Source organism: Gracilinanus agilis, chromosome 1 (genome assembly GCF_016433145.1).
Source record: "Gracilinanus agilis isolate LMUSP501 chromosome 1, AgileGrace, whole genome shotgun sequence".
Lineage (NCBI taxonomy): Eukaryota > Metazoa > Chordata > Mammalia > Didelphimorphia > Didelphidae > Gracilinanus > Gracilinanus agilis.
In genome coordinates, this window is record NC_058130.1 from 114,963,970 (window position 1) to 114,982,327 (window position 18,358).

General features: G+C 34.1%; 1 protein-coding gene across 9 annotated transcripts in view; it reads left to right on the top strand.

The window, feature by feature from the left end:
* The window catches only part of NFIB (nuclear factor I B), a 547,931-nt gene that overhangs the window by 504,398 nt on the left and 25,175 nt on the right, over positions 1-18,358 (top strand). For 4 of the 9 annotated variants that reach the window (XM_044685441.1, XM_044685445.1, XM_044685453.1 and 1 more), the window contains one exon: positions 3,054-3,232. In XM_044685441.1, coding sequence (XP_044541376.1) covers positions 3,054-3,232 — 179 coding nt within the window. Of the gene's footprint in view, positions 1-3,053; positions 3,233-7,528; positions 7,695-11,607; positions 11,691-18,358 lie in introns of all 9 variants that reach the window. The other 5 variants (XM_044685408.1, XM_044685438.1, XM_044685423.1 and 2 more) reach the window with 2 other exon arrangements.

Consider the following 18,358-nt stretch of genomic DNA (forward strand, 5'->3'; position numbering starts at 1 on the left):
TGTGTGTGTGTGTGTATGACACACACACACACACACATAATACTAGTGCTTATTCAATTCCTACCACAATTAATGATAGCAATCATTCAGATAGTATTTTAAGGTTTGCAAAGGACTTTACAGATATCATCTCATTTTATCATCATAGCAATCCCGAGAGAGGTATTATTATTATTATCCCCATCTTACAAATGAGGAAAACAAGGCAGGTAGAAGTTAAAATTACAAATAAAATTACTTGCCTAGGGCCACATAGCTAGTTCATCGTATGAGAGTGAATTTGAATTCAGGACTTCTTGACTCTTAAGTCCAATTCTCCATTTGTTTTGCCGCCAGTGGTATCTATGACTTTCTTTGTCTCAGATCACCATCTAACAAAACTTCTAAGCCATCTGCATATTACTACACAATCTTTCTAAAATGATACACAACAAAAATTCATCCTTGGGTTTAGTTGATCTTCAGATGACAAATAATGGGTCCATTATCATCACTTTCATACTAGAACCTCATCCTGCTTGATGAGACCTTCTAGAGCCTACACAGAACCTTTTGAAACCCAAGACAAGCTTCCAGCTGTAATAACTGTGTTGCTATTGAGATGAAAAAAAATCTATTCCACTTTTTTATATTACTGTATATTATCCCTTTAAGAAAACTGATTAAATCCTATGGAAGAAAGCAATAACAAATATACTTACTTTTGATTTGATATCTTGCCTGGAAAATGACCTTAGATTGGATTAACTTGAAAATAGTTGAGAAGAACAAGAAGAGACTCACACCATAGCTACCCCCCTAAATTTGACCAGATGTCTGCCTATTGTTAGCCACACAGGGGAGCTGTTAAGAGAATATGGTTGCTTAATAAAAGCACATCACCACAGTTGGAAAAACAATTCAAAACCCATGTACTGCTGTGGTTACCTTAATGCCAACTTTGTAATTTTGGACAACGTAATTATGTACTTAAGAATATTGATTATCACTGTTAATGAGTTGATTTAGCAATATTAATCATAAGTTATGACATGCACACACAGTACTTTAATATTTATATATTCATTTTGCTTAAAATTTTAAAAAGATGATGTGAATGAGGAAGAATAAATAAAATTGTATTTGGAGTAATAGAATCTAAGTTTAAATCCAAATTATGCAACATAGGACCTAAGTGCTTTTGAACAAGTCATGTCAACTTTTTAGGCTTTAATTTCCTCACCTATAAAATGGACAGGTTAAAGTTAATTATCTGAAAGATGTCCTTCAACTCCAAACCACATTATTCCCTCCAGGAGGTAATAAACCTTATTATCTTCTATTTTATTAAAGGCCTTGTTTTTTGTTTTTTGTTTTTTGGTCACACATTATAACAAGTGTTGGAGGTGAGATTAAGACCTAAAAATTTCTTGATTTCAAGCCTGATGTTCTTTCCTTTTCAACTTCTTCCTTTTTGTCTTTGCCCAACACTTGTATCCCCACCAAAATTGGGGAGGAAATCTCATTTGTGGAATTTGATTTTGAAAGCTACTCCGAAATCTGAACAACTCATAAATTATAGAGAAAGGAATCTTAAAATTGACTTTATTCTCATTTTTCCTTGCTATGTGTTCTCGTATGTTATGAAAAATTCTCCTTTTGGTGGTAATGAATACTATATTTAAAAGGTAAATCTTGGCAAATGTTTTTAAAGTTTTTGTTAAATCATGCTTCATATCTTTTAATTGAAGAACATAGGAAGACTATATGTTCTATTGCTAGGCAACTTGGCTCAGATTTAGTGCAAAGCCTTTTAAGTGTAAAATTTAGCATCCTGGAAAAATGATAAGCAAGAAGAAGTTATTTAATGTGTATAAAAATTATGTTGAGATTTTGCTTCTATTGCTATTACCCCTTTACTGTAGAGATATTTATGTTATAGTAAGATGTCTGTATCTATTTTTTAAGTTATTAGAAAATTAAGTGGATAAGTCTCAGATAATGCCTGTGTTAAAAACAGCACTATAGTTATGAAGTATCCATATAAACATGCCATATTATATAAATTTGATGTAATACTTTCAGTGTAATAAGCATTATCAATGGGGCAAGTTAGCATGGCTTTGAAAGCTTTAAGGTAATATTTCATGTTGTCTCTGCTTAGTATTGCATTAGCAATGAGATCTTTGCCTGTATGGGTCTGCAAAGAGAGAATGTAGAAGGAAGGGAATAAAAAGAGTGCAGAGAAAATATGTAAAGAAGAGATCTCTTTTGTTTTGAAAGAAATATTTTCATTTGGAGGAAGGTTTTCCCAGGCCCTGAGGTTGAACATTCATTAGCATTTACACAATGGTCAACTAATTATTCCTGACATTATTGCTTCTTAATTATTGGCTCCCCCTTCCCACATCCATAGGCAGGTACAGGATTACATAGTAAGAAAAAATTCACTACATTTACTTTCAGTGAGATTTGTTTCTGTTCTGAACCTTAGTGAAAAATTTGTGAATCCTTTTTTCATTCAAATGTTTTCAATTGATCAAAACTCTTCAGACAAAAGGCAAGTATCTGCTCTGCTGGGAAGTAATTGCTTTGTTTAAAGAAACATAACTCTTAAGAAATGAAAACTTTTTTAATAGTTATGGATCTGTAAAAACAGAATCCTTAGTTTGGGGAGTGAGGAGAAGGAGTGGGAGAACTAGAGAGAGACAGAGAGATATAAAGACGCAGAGAGACATACACAGAGACAGGCATACAGAAACCGACACAAAGAGAAAGACATGTAGAAAACGAGACAGAGATTGGGAGAGACAGACCCCCAGAGAGAATGACACAGAGAGCTATAGAGGCAGTGAGAATAGAAAGAGGAGAAAGAAAAGGAAATAGAGGAGAAACAGAATCACCAAAATGAGACAAAAAGAAAACTGAGTGGCAGACGTTTTAAGATCTTTAGTTTGTCTTAAAAAAAAACAACCATCATTCTGCTGCATGTTTTCTGACTTCATATTTAAGAATAGGAACTAAAAAGTTTAGAAAGATAAAACTTAACCAATTTTTTCTTTTGTTTTCTTCAGTCATCTCAACCAGAACGTCACCGTCACCATTGCCATTCCCAGCACAAGCTATCCTTCCTCCGGCCCCATCAAGCTACTTTTCTCATCCAACAATCAGATACCCTCCTCACCTGAATCCTCAGGATACTCTGAAGAATTATGTACCTTCTTATGACCCATCTAGTCCACAGACAAGCCAGGTAAAGAGAATGGGGGGTGTGGGGAAATATCATGAGAACACCAGATTAAAATGGAACAAATATTATTAGTATGCTCCTTTTCTGTATTTTATGATGCTCGTGTTTAGGGGAACAGAATAATTGGTGTCATGGCATTAACTTTTGAATTCTCAATTCAGAAAGGTTCTCAACTTATGTTTTGAATTCATTAAACTTATGTTTTGAATCTTAAAGGATAGCTAGTAAGAGGATTTCCTAAGAAGTGAAAATTTGTTATCGATTTATTCAATTTCTCTTATTTTCACTGATTGGAAAATCTGCATAGGGACCACATGAGCAAAAAAGCTTAGAGTAGTTTGCAGCTTTGAAATCCTTGGTTTGTGACACAATGTCAGGGAATAGCAAGGTATGTATTAAAATATATAAAAAGAACAGAGTTGTACTTATAGACAAGCTATTAGGAATTAAAATAAGTTTTAGTAATGTAAACATTTTTCATGTTTGAGGGATACTTAGAATTCTTTGCACAGATATGATTGTTCTTAAGATGGGTGACATAGCAACATATTTATACTTTTGTAAACATTTGATAGGAGCTTTAGGGATTCACTGCAGGTATAATGATTCAGATGTCTTTCTGCCAGTGTGGTTCTCAGGTTCTCAGTGGCAAAGTTGTGAGTTAGGGATTTGAATAAGAAAGTTTTATTTTGTTTTATTTTGTAATCAGATGGGCACATAACAATGCCATATGATCTCTTCTGTAGGGCAGACTTTCAGCCAAAATTGTCTGTTAATAATGGTAATATTTCCAGTGTGAGTGTAATGTAATTTGTATAATATGGTCTGGTAGCTCATTTTCCCACCATGCTTCAAAGTTTCCTGTCAACCCTATGGCACAATGAACTGGGGAGGTTTAGTAGTGTTTGTGTTGACACTGTTGTTCAAATTATTATAAAAGGTACAAATAAAAACTTTTTGATAAAAAAATACTGTATTTGAAAGGAAATCAGTTTACTATAAGCATAAAAAATAAGGAGTAATATCAGTTTTTCATTTAACAAAAAGCTCAGAGAAAACTGTAGGCTTGCTGAAAAGTTATGTTTTGAATGCCAACAAATGACTTTTGGGCTATTTAAAAAGTCACTGTCATTATTGGACCCTATAAATTAACATTCTGGACTAGCTGCATAGTTTTTGAAATTTAAATTTGAAGATAAAATTTTAGTTGACATTTTCAGGTGAAGAATTTCAAATGATATCATTTTATTTGATATGATATTAATGCTCATTAAGAAAAACCGTGAGATTGTGTTATATCAGTTTAGGACTACAATTTGCCATCAAAGCATGGATTTAAAAGTATTTCAGTTCCACAGAGCGTTTGCTGAGACTCAGCTGGGAACAGTGCACACAGGGCCTGATTTTAATTTGTGTAAAATTTCCATGAATAACAAAGTCTAATTAAGACATCCATTAAAAGTCCTTAATGTTAATTCAGTGTGGAAAATCTTAGAGTTCCATTGGATTTTTTTAAAAAAAAACTGATGTCTTAATTAGGCACTATTAAGGGAAAAATTATGCAAATTGAAATCAGGCCCTTAGTGTTATGCATTTCTTTAATTATTCAGTGCTTGTTTTACTTACATTTCAATTTTTTTATATGTTAAGAGGGCAGATTAGGCGATAATCTGCCTATATTGTTCCCTGCTTTTCTTCCCATTTTCAAGGTAAAGATCTATCTAGCTTCTGAGAGAAGTGTCTTACTCTCTTGTCTCAGGTTTTTTTCTTTTTCTCTCTTTTTTTAATGCTTTCTCAGGGTTTTAGTACTGTATAATGGAACCAATGTACTGAGCAGGATAATCCCTTCAAAATGCTGTGTCAACTCTCTCCTGAGAGGAGTCAACTCTCTTTTTAGCAGCAACAATGAGAAGGTTCATCTCTTAGCATCCTTAGAAGATAAAAGTTTTATGGTAGAGATTGAGCCTTTTAAACTAGCAGAAAACAGAACAATATTTCTCATTCCTGTGGACCCTAAAATATGGAATATCATTGCCTGTGTTGGCACGGATTTATTTCTTTTGTCACTTTTTTGTAAACTTTAAATTAGGTAAATGTGTGTCACTGAACTTGGAACATGATTCAGTTCCAGTGGGGAAAGCTTTGCAGTATGGAGCTCTGTACTGCCATAGTCTGTCGCAGCATTTCCTTGACATTAATGTCATTTTCCAGGTAGGTATGATCCAACACAAGGGTCTGGGACTTTGATCACTGCACACAGAACAACTCTGCTCATGGAACCTGACACCAGTGATAAAAATAACATATTTCTGAATTGTGGTTGTCATTTTTAAGGGGAAAATGTAAAGCAACTCACTATCATGTTCAATTACTAGAAAAAGTTGGACAGGTAGTGATGGGCCAATGACTAAACTACTTTTTGCTTTTTGAAAGGAAACATGAATTTTACCCCATGAATTTATAGCAAACTACAAATACTTATTAGAAATATTTCATCTAATTTTCTTTCCTGCTCATCCTTAAAACACATTTCTTGGGTTTGCAGAAGGAATCTCCTGATATTAGTCTAATTTTTTACCTTAGGAATCAGAAGAATGGCTACTTAGTTAACTTTCTCTCAATAAGTAGAATCAGAAGAATGGCTACTCAGTTAGCATTTTCCTAAAATAACTTTTAATCAAAAGAATGGCTACTCAGCATTTATCTACAATAACTGGTTTCTCCCCCACATGCTTCAGTAATATACTAATTTAGGTTGTTAAGACAAGCAACTGAGATGCCATGTACTCCCCACAGCAATTTTGAGATTAATTACATTACTGCTAGGCTGATTATAGTGAGATGATTTTACTATTCAATGGAATATTTTAAGTAAAATGAGTATATAACTCTCCCATAGGTTTTCACAGGGGAAAACAGTGGACAATTTTCCTGACATAATGTTCAATACTCCAAAGACTCAGGATATTCAAATACTTCATTTTCAAGGCAAAAAATGATGCAACAGCTGAGGAGCCTCAGTTATGACTAGAAGTCAAAATATTTGAACATTATTAGACTTTCATCTTTTTTAGGGATAAAATATCATTTGCTTATACTTGTAGGTAGCTAGATGGGTCTACTAATGCAGATTGCCTCTTTCTTTTGATAATTGTGAATTAGAAAGGCTAGGTAATTTTGGAGAATAAAATCCTACAAAATTGTTAGGGATTTAATGCAGTAGAGAATTCTATCTTGGGTATGAACAAAAATAGCATTCTCTATCCAGAAAAACATGTTCTGGTATTACAGTATATCAGTGTGTCCCTTAGGATTTTGCCTCCTCACACGGAAACTATTTTTGTACCCAGGGGCTAAAGTACGCATAATAATATCTATTTTATCACAGCACAGGGGATTTACTTGGGTAATTCCCACAAATGTTAATGAATGTTTTGTGTAAATATCCACACACATCAATATAAGGACAAACCAAATGATATATAGTAGAGTTGATTGTCCTCTCTTTTTAGAACACTTTTTAGTTTCAGTCTTTAAAGCTTTGTTTGTAGATTATAGGCCAGACCCGTTACCGTATCTTAGCATCATTTTTGTAGATCAGGCATTTTGATTTCTTTAAAAAAAAAAAAGTCTACGATGGAAATACTGCGCCTCATTCTCTCTTCTTATGTTAGGAGCTCCCAATAACACCACCATTGTGTCTTAGGAGTTGTCCGTTATTTGTGTGGATGAATGTGTTGTGTTAAGTGACAAAATGAGCAGGAGGAGAAAATGGAAATTGTGTTCTTTGGAGTGGAGTCTTGGTATCAAGGAGATATTCTCTTATCACTTAGGTAATTAGCATCTGAGTCTGAAAAGCACTTGGTGCAAATTTCATCCAAAAAGAACCAATGCAAACTCATTAGGATGAGGCCAGGGCTCAGAATGAGAGTGTTCTGGGTTCCAGTTCTATTTCTGATGCTGACTTCATTTTTTGTCCTTGGGCAAGTTATTTCACCTCCATTGGAGTTTTCTGGCCTGTTAAAAGAGACTAATGATGTTTACCTGCCTCTCCAGGGTGTTGTAAAGATTAATTAATGAATACAAAAGTGCTTTGAAGATGAAAACCTTCTCTCAAGTGCTGCTGCTTCTTATTACTACTAACCACTTATTAGATGTTCTGATTCTTAACTTGAGCAAGGGACCATATGGCTGTTCCACGCAATGGGCAGGGTCCATGAAGGAAGAGTGTGCTAAATGGACTTATGAACTAGACGGGCTGGATTGTTTCATGCGGCGTGTTCTGTTTTTGTTTTGTAGCCCAACAGCAGTGGTCAAGTAGTAGGGAAAGTGCCCGGCCATTTCACTCCAGTTTTGGCACCCTCTCCCCATCACAGTGCAGTGCGACCTGTGACCCTGACCATGACAGATACTAAACCCATCACTACATCCACTGAAGGTGAGGCAGCTTCACCTACAGCAACCAGTAAGTATTTCTGTAGGAAATGAGAAATGTCCATCGAAGAAGGTTCAATTGGATTTCCGATCCAAGGTGGAAAACAAGACAATTTTTTTTCCAGTTACCTGATCAGATGGAGGTTTCTCATTTGTGGAACTAACAGGCTTGTGATCTGGCCATCCGTGCTCTCCCTTATCAAATTTTAGGCAGTGCCTCATGTCATGGCAATCATCATTGTGACAGCTCAACCCGTTTTGAATAGGGAGAAGCATATTTATTTGAGAAAGTATCTATCAAAAAAAATAACAAAACATGCCTGTTGGTTCAAGGTGAACATTGAACTAGCACTGAGTATCACAACTCAGCCTAAAAGGGTTTTCTATCACCCCCTCACCCAAGACGTTAGATCATTGCTACTACTCAGTGAGCTTTCCTTTAGAAGTTAAGCCCCTTCACTAAAGCAGACTGAGTCAGTGCCACTCTAAGAGAATTGCATGTTTTCATGACAATAGCTTATTAGGGAAAAAAACCAACAGTGGGTGTAGGGAACTGGAAAAGGAAATTCAAGTTCATTGTATTAGGCACTAGTGAGCTACCTGCACTTTCATTATCTGTCTTTTTGTTTTTTTGTTTTTTGCTTTTTTTAACCCTTTGGTTGTTTTGCCTATCATGGAATATATCAAATGCCATATTGTTTAGCATGACTTTGGCCTTTGAAATGACAAAAAAAATATAGCCACTAAATTTTTATGACACAAATTTTGTGACCACATGCTTGCCTAATTTTTCCATGTTATGAGCTCAGAAATACACAGCAAGTTCATTTTCAGCTGGTATAGTCAGTGCTGTAGAAATCAGAGAGGGATCTTATTATACAATCAAAAGTTACGAATGTGCTCCCCTGTAAGTGCATATCTATCTTAATTTCAAGGACTAGCCTTCTCTTTTCCCTAAACTTAGTGAATCTCAGTGCTGTAGTAATTTCGATGTGAAACTACAGAGAAGTCATAACACTTCTGGCCCTTTCTCCATATGGGACAAAAAGGTGTCATTTGTCCAAAAGGGCATCCTTTGACCCTTTTCTGTAATGGATGATGGTGGAAGCTTCTTTGTAGCATCTAGTAAAGCAGGAAGGATTCCAAAGGAGCCCCTCCAACACGGATGATTTAGAATTCGTTTCTCTAAACAGCTAGTCCCTATAGCAGATAGTGAGTACATACAGTCTTGTGGGTAGTCATTAATGTTAACTGGCCCTTTTGTTGCTAGAGGTCCTACATTAGTGAGTACTTCCACAAAGGCAAACATTGAGGGGTCTAGGAAAGCTCGGGTAGAGTCTCTTTCATAGCCAAAATTAGCTGCAAAAATTATGTTCAATAAAACAACAGGACCTGAATTTTCAAATGCCAATTTCTCTAACACCTATTCTATAGAAGCAGTATTTAAAACACAGGTATATGAAATAGAAGTTCAAGGAAATCTTTAAAAGTTAGACACAATAATAGTGATGATATAAAGGACCTCATGCCTAAATACATGGTCCCAGAACTTTGTGCCCCAAACTAGTATAGTTCATGGCTCACAGTTAATGTAGCAGTTGTGATTTAAGTCTCATCTATTGGATATGATACAAAATGCTTTATTTTTTTGTTGTGTTTTCAGTTTAATGATTAGTTTAGTTCACATTGTCTGTATGACATTGGCCATGAGGTCATCTGAATCAGCCATTAAAATGGCAAAGAAAAAAAAACCAACATTGAATGCTGTGATTCAGTGCTTTCTTACTCCAATAAAAATGGCTGTATCTTTCCATTCCTGCCACTGAAAAAAGAAAAATTTACATAAATGGTCTTAGGTTCTTTAAATAAAACCTTTGTCGTCCTATATTCACAAAATCCATTGCTTAACTAGAAATGGATTATTTCACTGATAATATGATAAATAATAATAATATCAGTAAAGTTACTGGAAATGAGATGGTTGTGAAGAGTTCTAAATATTGAAAAGAATGAAGAATATCTATAAAAGTAGTTTTCTGGTATTTTTCAGAGTAGGACTAATACATAGCAGGATATATGCTATCCATCATTCCATGCTGCATGTTGTCTGTCACTAGAAGCTTGGATGAGTAAAGACCATTTGGTCACCTTTCCTGGAGTTTTCAAAAGTGCAAACTAGTGTGTTATAATTATGGACAATTAGTTCAAGAAAATAAAATAAAAAATAACAGAATTGTCACTATTGTGTCTCCAAAATTATTCAAATGATTCAACTAAAAAAGTATTACCCTTGGGGGCAGCTGGGTAGCTCAGTGGAGTGAGAGTCAGGCCTAGAGACAGGAGGTCCTAGGTTCAAACCCGGCCTCAGCCACTTCCCAGCTGTGTGACCCTGGGCAAGTCACTTGATCCCCATTGCCCACCCTTACCACTCTTCCACCTATGAGACAATACACCAAGATTAAGGGTTTTAAAAAAAAGTATTACCCACATTCTGTATTGTGAAATCCCCATATAGTTTAATTTATCTTACTGGGGAACATTATGAAATAATGGGGCATAATTTGATTCTGATAGAGATAGGTATCAGACCTCTGAATTCATAGATGCAGGTAACTCCTGGATGAGGAAATTCCCTCTTCAGATACAGGTCAGCATCTTCCTGAGACATTAAATGACTTGACTAGGAGGTCAAAGACAATATGTGGCAGAGGCAACACTTGAAGTCAGATCATCCTGACTCCAAAACCAGTGCTCACTCCATTAATCTATGGTACTTTTCTGATTCTACCGATTCTGACAAATTATCTTTATATATAACTTATCCTTACTTAAATCTGTGGTTGAAAATCATAAAGTTAATGATTTTCAATCTACAAAATTAAATTACTATATTATTTGAAAGTTAAATCTTTGATTAAAACCTTTTAAATATGAGTTACTATATAACAATAATAATAAAATATTTCCTTTTCACATTAATTTTGACATAGAAAAATGAAATTGCTCAGTGCTAGGAATAGTAAGATACATTCATACTTTCATCCTGAGAGCCTAAAAAAAAAATCTTTAAGAAAAAGGGAAAATTACCTGTCACTTTTCGATTCTATACTAAAAGTGCTTACAGAGAAATATATGAGATAAAACTAACTCAGGTAAGATATTACTCTAACTTTGGAACTTTTTTGTTAGTAGTCCTCTTGTATATTAAATGACTTTGGGCCATATCTAAAAAAAAAAATACCATAACCTCCCTTGGTCAGAAAGCTATAAGAAATTGACTTTTGTTCTGAAGAGAAAGTAATTGAGTTTTTAAAAACTACTTAAAAAATCAAATCTTACCTAAAAATTAAGATAATTTTTGTGATATACTGTACTGTATTATTTCATGAAATCTGGCACAAAGTTAATTCCCTTCTTCATGTATATAATTACAACAACCAGATTCCCTTTTCCTTTAAAGAAAAACTTCTCATGCCACATCTTCAAGCACATCATGCTTAAATCCCATTTCTAAAAGCTTTCACTTTTTCCTGACAGATTCATAGTCTGTTTTCACATGTATTAGTATCACTGAACATTATTGGTGATCCCATCATTAGCTAAGTAATTTCAAGTAAAAGCCTTTTTAGCTAAGGCAATGAGACATCTACTGAAGAGTATGCCCAACTGAAGATGGAACAAGTGAGTGTGGCACGGTCACAACAAACGGTAGAATTTGGCTTCCTAGCCTAGATTTTTTTTTTGATGGTTGATTCTAAATCAATTATCATTTCTCTTCTACCGGTTGTTAAAACACACTCAAGCTAAGTAAGAGAGTAGAAGCATCTTTTTTTTTTTTTTTTAATAATTACAAATCCCACTTGTCTGGGTTTCTTATACATGGACAGGGTGTTCTTTCTGATAGTTCACGATTTTTATCTTTGTTTTTGTTCTTCCTTAATCAGCCTACACAGCCTCAGGCACATCTCAAGCCAATCGATATGTGGGACTAAGCCCAAGAGACCCATCCTTCCTACACCAGCAACAGGTGGGCAAGTTTCACATAGGTGTAATGATATAGCCAAGCTTTTGCAACAATACCTTTTTACATGCTGCCACTCAAATCTGGGATTAGAATGGGATTCTGCTGCATTTAGTATTTTTCATGGGAAGACTAAGACAAAAAATATTTCATATTCCAAAATGATTTCTCTCTTTTTTTTGTTTCATACTTATAGACAAAATTACTTAAACTGGCGCATAATCTGTTTTCATGTTTGGAGTTTATATTATAGGACTGATAATTCTTAGTGATGCAGGTAAAGTGAATTTTTGGTCAGATTTGTATTGGCTTAATGCATTCAAAGGATAAACCTATTTAAAACATTATTTGAAAACCAATTAGCGTAAGCAATACAAAATCCTAGTTCTGAGTTATTTTTCCAGATGTTAAGGTCTTCATTTTTATATTTTATTTCCAAAAGATGAGTTGTAAAACGAAATTCTCAGTACAACACATCATCATTCCTACTTTAATAAATTTAAATTGATTTTCTGATTTGAGACGTGATAAAAACACGTTTTTTTTCCCCCTGGTTCTGCTTTTTTACATCATTTATATTTCAAGTAGCATTTTAAATTTCGCATCTCATTAATGCTGTAAATTTAATGCAAATGAAGTGTTTACCCAAACTGTGAAAATATACAGCCAGGATTAATGGTGGCTTATAAACAAATTAGCCACAGTCAAAAGCATGGGCCATATAAAAACACACTTTGCTTAGTTACAAGATAACAGAAATAAATCCAAACAAGTTAAAACTATATGATGTTTGTGTTTCTTGCTCCCAAATTTTGAGAGCAGAGCAGTTTGTCATTGATAGCATATGAAATTTTATTAGGGGAAAAGTGAAATATCTCTGAAAAAGAAGAGTTTCCAATTGACATACAAATATATTTGCGTGTGTGGATGTGTGGGTAAATACACACACATATGAGTGATTTAGTGCTCATGCCAGCCAAATTTTCAACTAGAGCTTCGTTGTCTGTACTTCTTCTGACCTACTTAAACTGTGTTACATATGGAATTCTCTAGTCCCGTACAGTTGAAGGCCAAGGTGGCAGACTGTATATATTAAAGGTCACCACATGCAGAGTTCAGAGAAAATAATAAAGATGAGAGTTTATTCAAGATATTTGACGTTTTGCCAGTTTGGAAGGAAAAAAAAAACCAGTGAGAACTAAATGAAAACATCTGTACACAGTTATGAAAATACCAAATAATAATTAGTGGTTTTGCCAACCATTGGCTTTTCAGCATAATTCTCTGGTATGTTGCTTTTTTTCACCTCTAAAATTGCTGTAATATGAAATGTGTTATAATTACTATAATATGGTTCTATTTGACAAATGTATGTGTTCATTGTATTTTTAAACATATGCAGGGTTTATAGATTTAAAAACTTGTTCTTTACAAAATCACTTCACATATTTTCAGAAATACTTTTGTCATGGGATTTGCATTCTTTATTTCCAGTTAATTTTTGAATTCATAATAAAGTGCCTCCACAGTTTCAACTTTTGCTCCCGAGCACATTTAGAACTTTGTCATATCAGTTCCATGTATTTAGAATTATGTTACCCACATGCCAACCTAATTTCCTCAGTTTCCTTGTTGGCTGTGTTCATTCCCTATGACTCACATTGGAGTTTCATATGGTTGTGATCAGAGAATCAGAATTTAGTCATTGTTATTAGAATATCACCAAAATGCAGATAGATCAAGGTTTTACTTTGAAATATTTATCTATTATTAATCTCTAAAACATTTTCACCCCAGACCACTTATATTGAGTGAACATTCTGAAATTAAGGACTTATAATGTGGGTAATATCTAGCTTCAATCTAGTTCAATGTGATTGGTTTCCCTGGTATGTATAGTATAAACAGATCCCTAAAGGGAGAAACTATAGGAGTTTCATCTCTATAATGGATTCGATGAAATTTAAAATAACATAGACCATTTTCTGCCTGTGCAATAGGAAAAATTGGTATTGTTGCAAGCATTTCGAAAGCTTAATTCAGGAAAATTCTTAATAAGCATTCAGAAAATGAGCTTCTGTATATCATTTATAAATGTATATTTTAAAAGGCTCTAACTAATTGGGCCTCATTTTCAATCTTTTAACTTTAAAGGATCTTAGAGATGAACCTGTAATGTTTATTATTTAGAAGGGGGAAAAAAGAAATAGTTTAAATGATTTAATAGGATAAAGGTTATTTTTTCCTACAGCAGAAATGAGATTGATTTACTATGTCCTTTCATTATTTTACAAAGATTTTTAAAAGACTACTCTTCTAGCGGCAAGTTCTAAATGCATTTGGTTTAAAGCACATCATGATGAATGAAAAGGAAAATCAAGGGGTACATGAACTAAAGGCAATCAATCATTTTATATTAGATGAGAGAAATTCAAAATTAGAGAGCCAGTGGTTTTAGTCTCAGAGAGGTCTTTTAAACATTCACCATAGCCTTTAATATACACTGACCCCTTACAAATAAATATTGTCACAGGTACATTCTTTACTTCATTGCAGGGGACTTGATGAAGATTTATCCTTTCAGGTTATGAAAAAGTATTGATGTATATTATTGAGTGCTCTATTTCTACCTAAAAAGAACTATAATGTAGCATACATAAATTATGGTTAACAATAAATTTAACTTGGTTGGATACTTGTGACTCTCTTATAAATAATCTTTCCAGACAATTAGAGTTAAGCAGAGCTATATCAATTTCCAAAACCCAGAATGTCTGAAATTTTTGAATTGAGATGGGAAACACTAAATCCAATGAGAGCACATATCAGCAGTGAGAGTAATACATTTTCATATCTAAATACTTTGAAAATTATGCTCTTAAAGATGTTAGCTTGTTACACTGGTAGGTGTACATACATTAATTTCAAATCTGTGCAAGCTTTCTTACAATGGTCATTGCCAATGGAGGTTGTTAGCTAATGGCCTTGAAATTCCAGCTGTTTATAAGCTAGAAAAAAATCACCAATATCATTATAAATATGTAATTTGACTTAAGTCTCCAGAAAAAGTCACATAATTAGTATGAATGATTTACAAAGATGCACGTGTATGTAAATATGTTAGCAATTTGCTGTTAAAAGTGATCTGCTCCAATTAACTGCAAAAGATGGCTCATGGCAAGTTGATTAGAACTCTCCTATAAAGTTTTCCTTCATCTTTTAACAAGTGTTTGAGTGTTGTTAAGTATTGGAACTAGACTGTCTCTAGGGTCATTGCTTAATTTAATGTGTTTTCTATTAAGTCTTGGTTTAAATCAAATCTTTCAATGAGAATTTCAATTGGAACTGCTTTCTTCTTAACTTTCCATGTGGAAGATGGTGTGGTGGCTTGAAGAACTAATGGTTACTGCTTTCGCAAACTGAACTCTTTTAGTCTCTGCTAAGAAATGTCTTCTTATGGTTCGGTAATTTTCTGGAAGAGTGGAAGATTTACTATCTCTGACTTACAATCACTTTGGCAAAGCGCTCCTTTTCCTCTCTTCCCTAAATAGTCCATAAGTACATTTTGTTCATTTTAGCATGGAGAAATAGTACTCTCCCAATAGTATCTCCCTAAGTAAATGGGAATAATATAGAAAAAGATGGTGTATTGAAAATACAGTAATCCCCTCATATACAATTCTATTAGAGTAGTGTTAATAGATAGTATGAGAGAAGTCACATGAATAAGTGTGGCCAATTCTGGAACTGGCCTACTTCATAATGAATCTGCTAAATGCAAGCTTTGTGTCTTTGACATTGTAGACTGATTGGTAACATCATAAAACCATCTAGCAAACTTGATTATCCACATTAATTTTTAAGCCTCAGATTGTAATTTAACAAGAAAGTCCTAACATTAGTCTTACCCAGTAAAGGGGGGAAACACATTTATTTTATATTATTACAGGCTAGAAATAAAGATACTGATGTCAAGAAGCTTCCTATTTAAAAATAAAAGCTCTCTTCTCCAAAATTTTGAAGGACATCTATTTAATTTTTAGTGCAGCTTTAAGCTTTTGGATAGGGTATGTGGGAAGTCACTTTTGACTTCCATGAAATGAGAAAGTAAAGCAAAGTCAAGTTTAGTATGGAAGCATTATATTAATTTTCTCAAATAATCTCATAACTGTATTGCTATCTAATATTAAAGTTAATGGCTGAGGGGCTATTGCTCGTTTAAGATCCTTGCATTACTTATCATAATCGCATGGATTTCTCTATGCTTGGGCTTGGGCATGATACATGCAATGCATGATGATTAAGGGCTATGGTCTCTTTCACTGGGCTAACTTGAAAAGAAATCATTGCAAAACCATCAGGCACATTCTTGAAACAAACCAAAAAAAAAAAAAGAGTTCTTTTCATTGAAATTATAATTTCCTATCTACAAAATATGTCCATTTTCAGAAACAGGATAAGTAGGAAGTTAACTTTTTTTTAAGATGCATCATTTAGTTGTTAAGCCCTTAGTGGAAATCCCCTTCTCCCATTTATTGAGAAAAATGTAAACACAAAAGACCACTGTAGGGTGGGAAGGAGCAGAGAAGAGCCTAGAGTTTTAAAACCATTTGGATAGGTAATGGTATTACTTGAGGCAAGAGATTGAAGGGGAAAAAAAGGATCCAAGCAGGCTCACAAATAGAACGTTGCAGTAAAGTCAGGAAATAGGCTATCAACACTTAGCCCGTTCTTATTGTGTGTGTTATCGTAATTGACAACTTGACGTAAAACCATCTCACATGACCACTAGGGAGGTATGAAAATGGATAAGAGGTCACTTTTCACATACGCTTGCTGGAAAGGAAACACATTTAAAGGAAGTTCTAGTCAAAATAATGCCCTATGCAAATGTTTAATATGGGCTTTTCTTAAATTAGAAAAAAAATCATATCATTGCTTGCCTTTTATCTTTCATTCATTTTGCATTTCTCTTCTTGGACTGAAAGAGAATTATAGAGAACAGAGAGCTGAACAGAGTTCATTCAATTCAGTTCAACAGGAACTTATAAAGAACCTAGTAGAGGTGAGATGCTAGGGATAGAAAGATAAAAATAAAATCAGCTCCTTTCCCTGATTTTAAATCAAACTAAAGCTATATTTTCTGTCTTGTATTTAAAAATATGATTATTTTAGCTTCCTTTCATCAAATTCAGAAACATCATAGAAAAAACATATGCACATCAGGTAATTTTATTTTCAAATGACCCATGTCAAAAACCATAAGAGGATAAGGACATTTGTAAATATGTGGATGTGGATACACATACATACATACATACATGTACATATACACACACGTACATATTATAGTCCTTAGGGGAAAAATTGGGGGGGGAAGTAAAGTGAAGCGTAAATATGAATCTGCTGTGTTAGAGAATCAAAAACACTTCACTGACAAGAGGTCTGTGTTCTAGTTTCAACTCTGCCACCAAGCCTTTCTTGATCTTTGAACTCAGGTCTCAGTTTCCTTAACAAGAGGTCTCTGGAAAACAAAAATAGACTCCCTTGAATAGGATGTCAGGCTCAATTTTTAAAATATTCTTTAAATTTTTTTCCATTTTTATGCCCACTCCTTCCCTGATGATCTGACGGTAACATCTGTTGAGGCTATGTGATTATAGAGGCTTGTTTAACATGATCCTTTTGCCATGGTTTCAACATAGATTGAGCGTGTTATGGAAGTAGAATTTTGAAATGACTCTGAAGGTGTTGTAGAAGTCTTTCATATGTTGTAATCTGGTGCTATAGACATTGGATAAAATAAACTAGGAATCCAAGTTCTAATTCTGGCTTTGCCACTCATGTGCTACTCAACCAGGGGCAATCTACTCCCCTTTCCTATGCTTCAGTTTCCACATTAAAATGAAAGGGCTTGATTAGATGATCTTTAAGGTCCCTTCCATCCCAAGTCAGTGAATGGTTCAGTGACATATATAGAGTGCCCCTTTCTTTTAGCCTTTTGAGAAAACTGTGCCTTCTTTAGAATCCTATTCAGAAAATCCTGTTTTATCCTATCAGGAACCATCAAAAATTTCTCATGACATTAATTAAAATCTCTGCTCCTTTAATATTAAAGGATTTAGTTTTTAGTTTTTTAGTTTTTTTAGAGTTTTCTCTTAGATTGGGTTTTTTTTTGACAGGTCAAAAAAATGGCCTTATTTGAGGAAATTTGGAGAGCCTGAAGGAATTTAGATATCTTTTCTCACAGAATCACAAAACCTTAATATTTGAAGGAAATTCAAATCATCCAGTGCACTCTATATTAGGAATCTTCCAGCTTCAGTTTGGAAACTTCTAGAAAGTAAGAACCAACTATCTCAGGCAACCCACTCTATTTTGGCATAGCTCTAATTGTGAGGAAGTTTTCCTTACATAGAACCTAAATTTGCCTCTATAATTTCTACCCATTTCTCTGCTCTCTGAAGCTAAGCAGAACAAATTTTGACTATTTTTTCCTTATGACAACCCTTCAGATAATTAAAGATAGATGACAGGTCTTCCCCTACCCCAACCATCCTAAGTCTGCTCTTCAGGCCAAACATCCCAACTTTCTTCAACAAATTATCATATAAGATTCTCTTAAGACCCCATTAGAAATATGTAAGTTTATCAAAAACTTTTTTAAAGTGGGT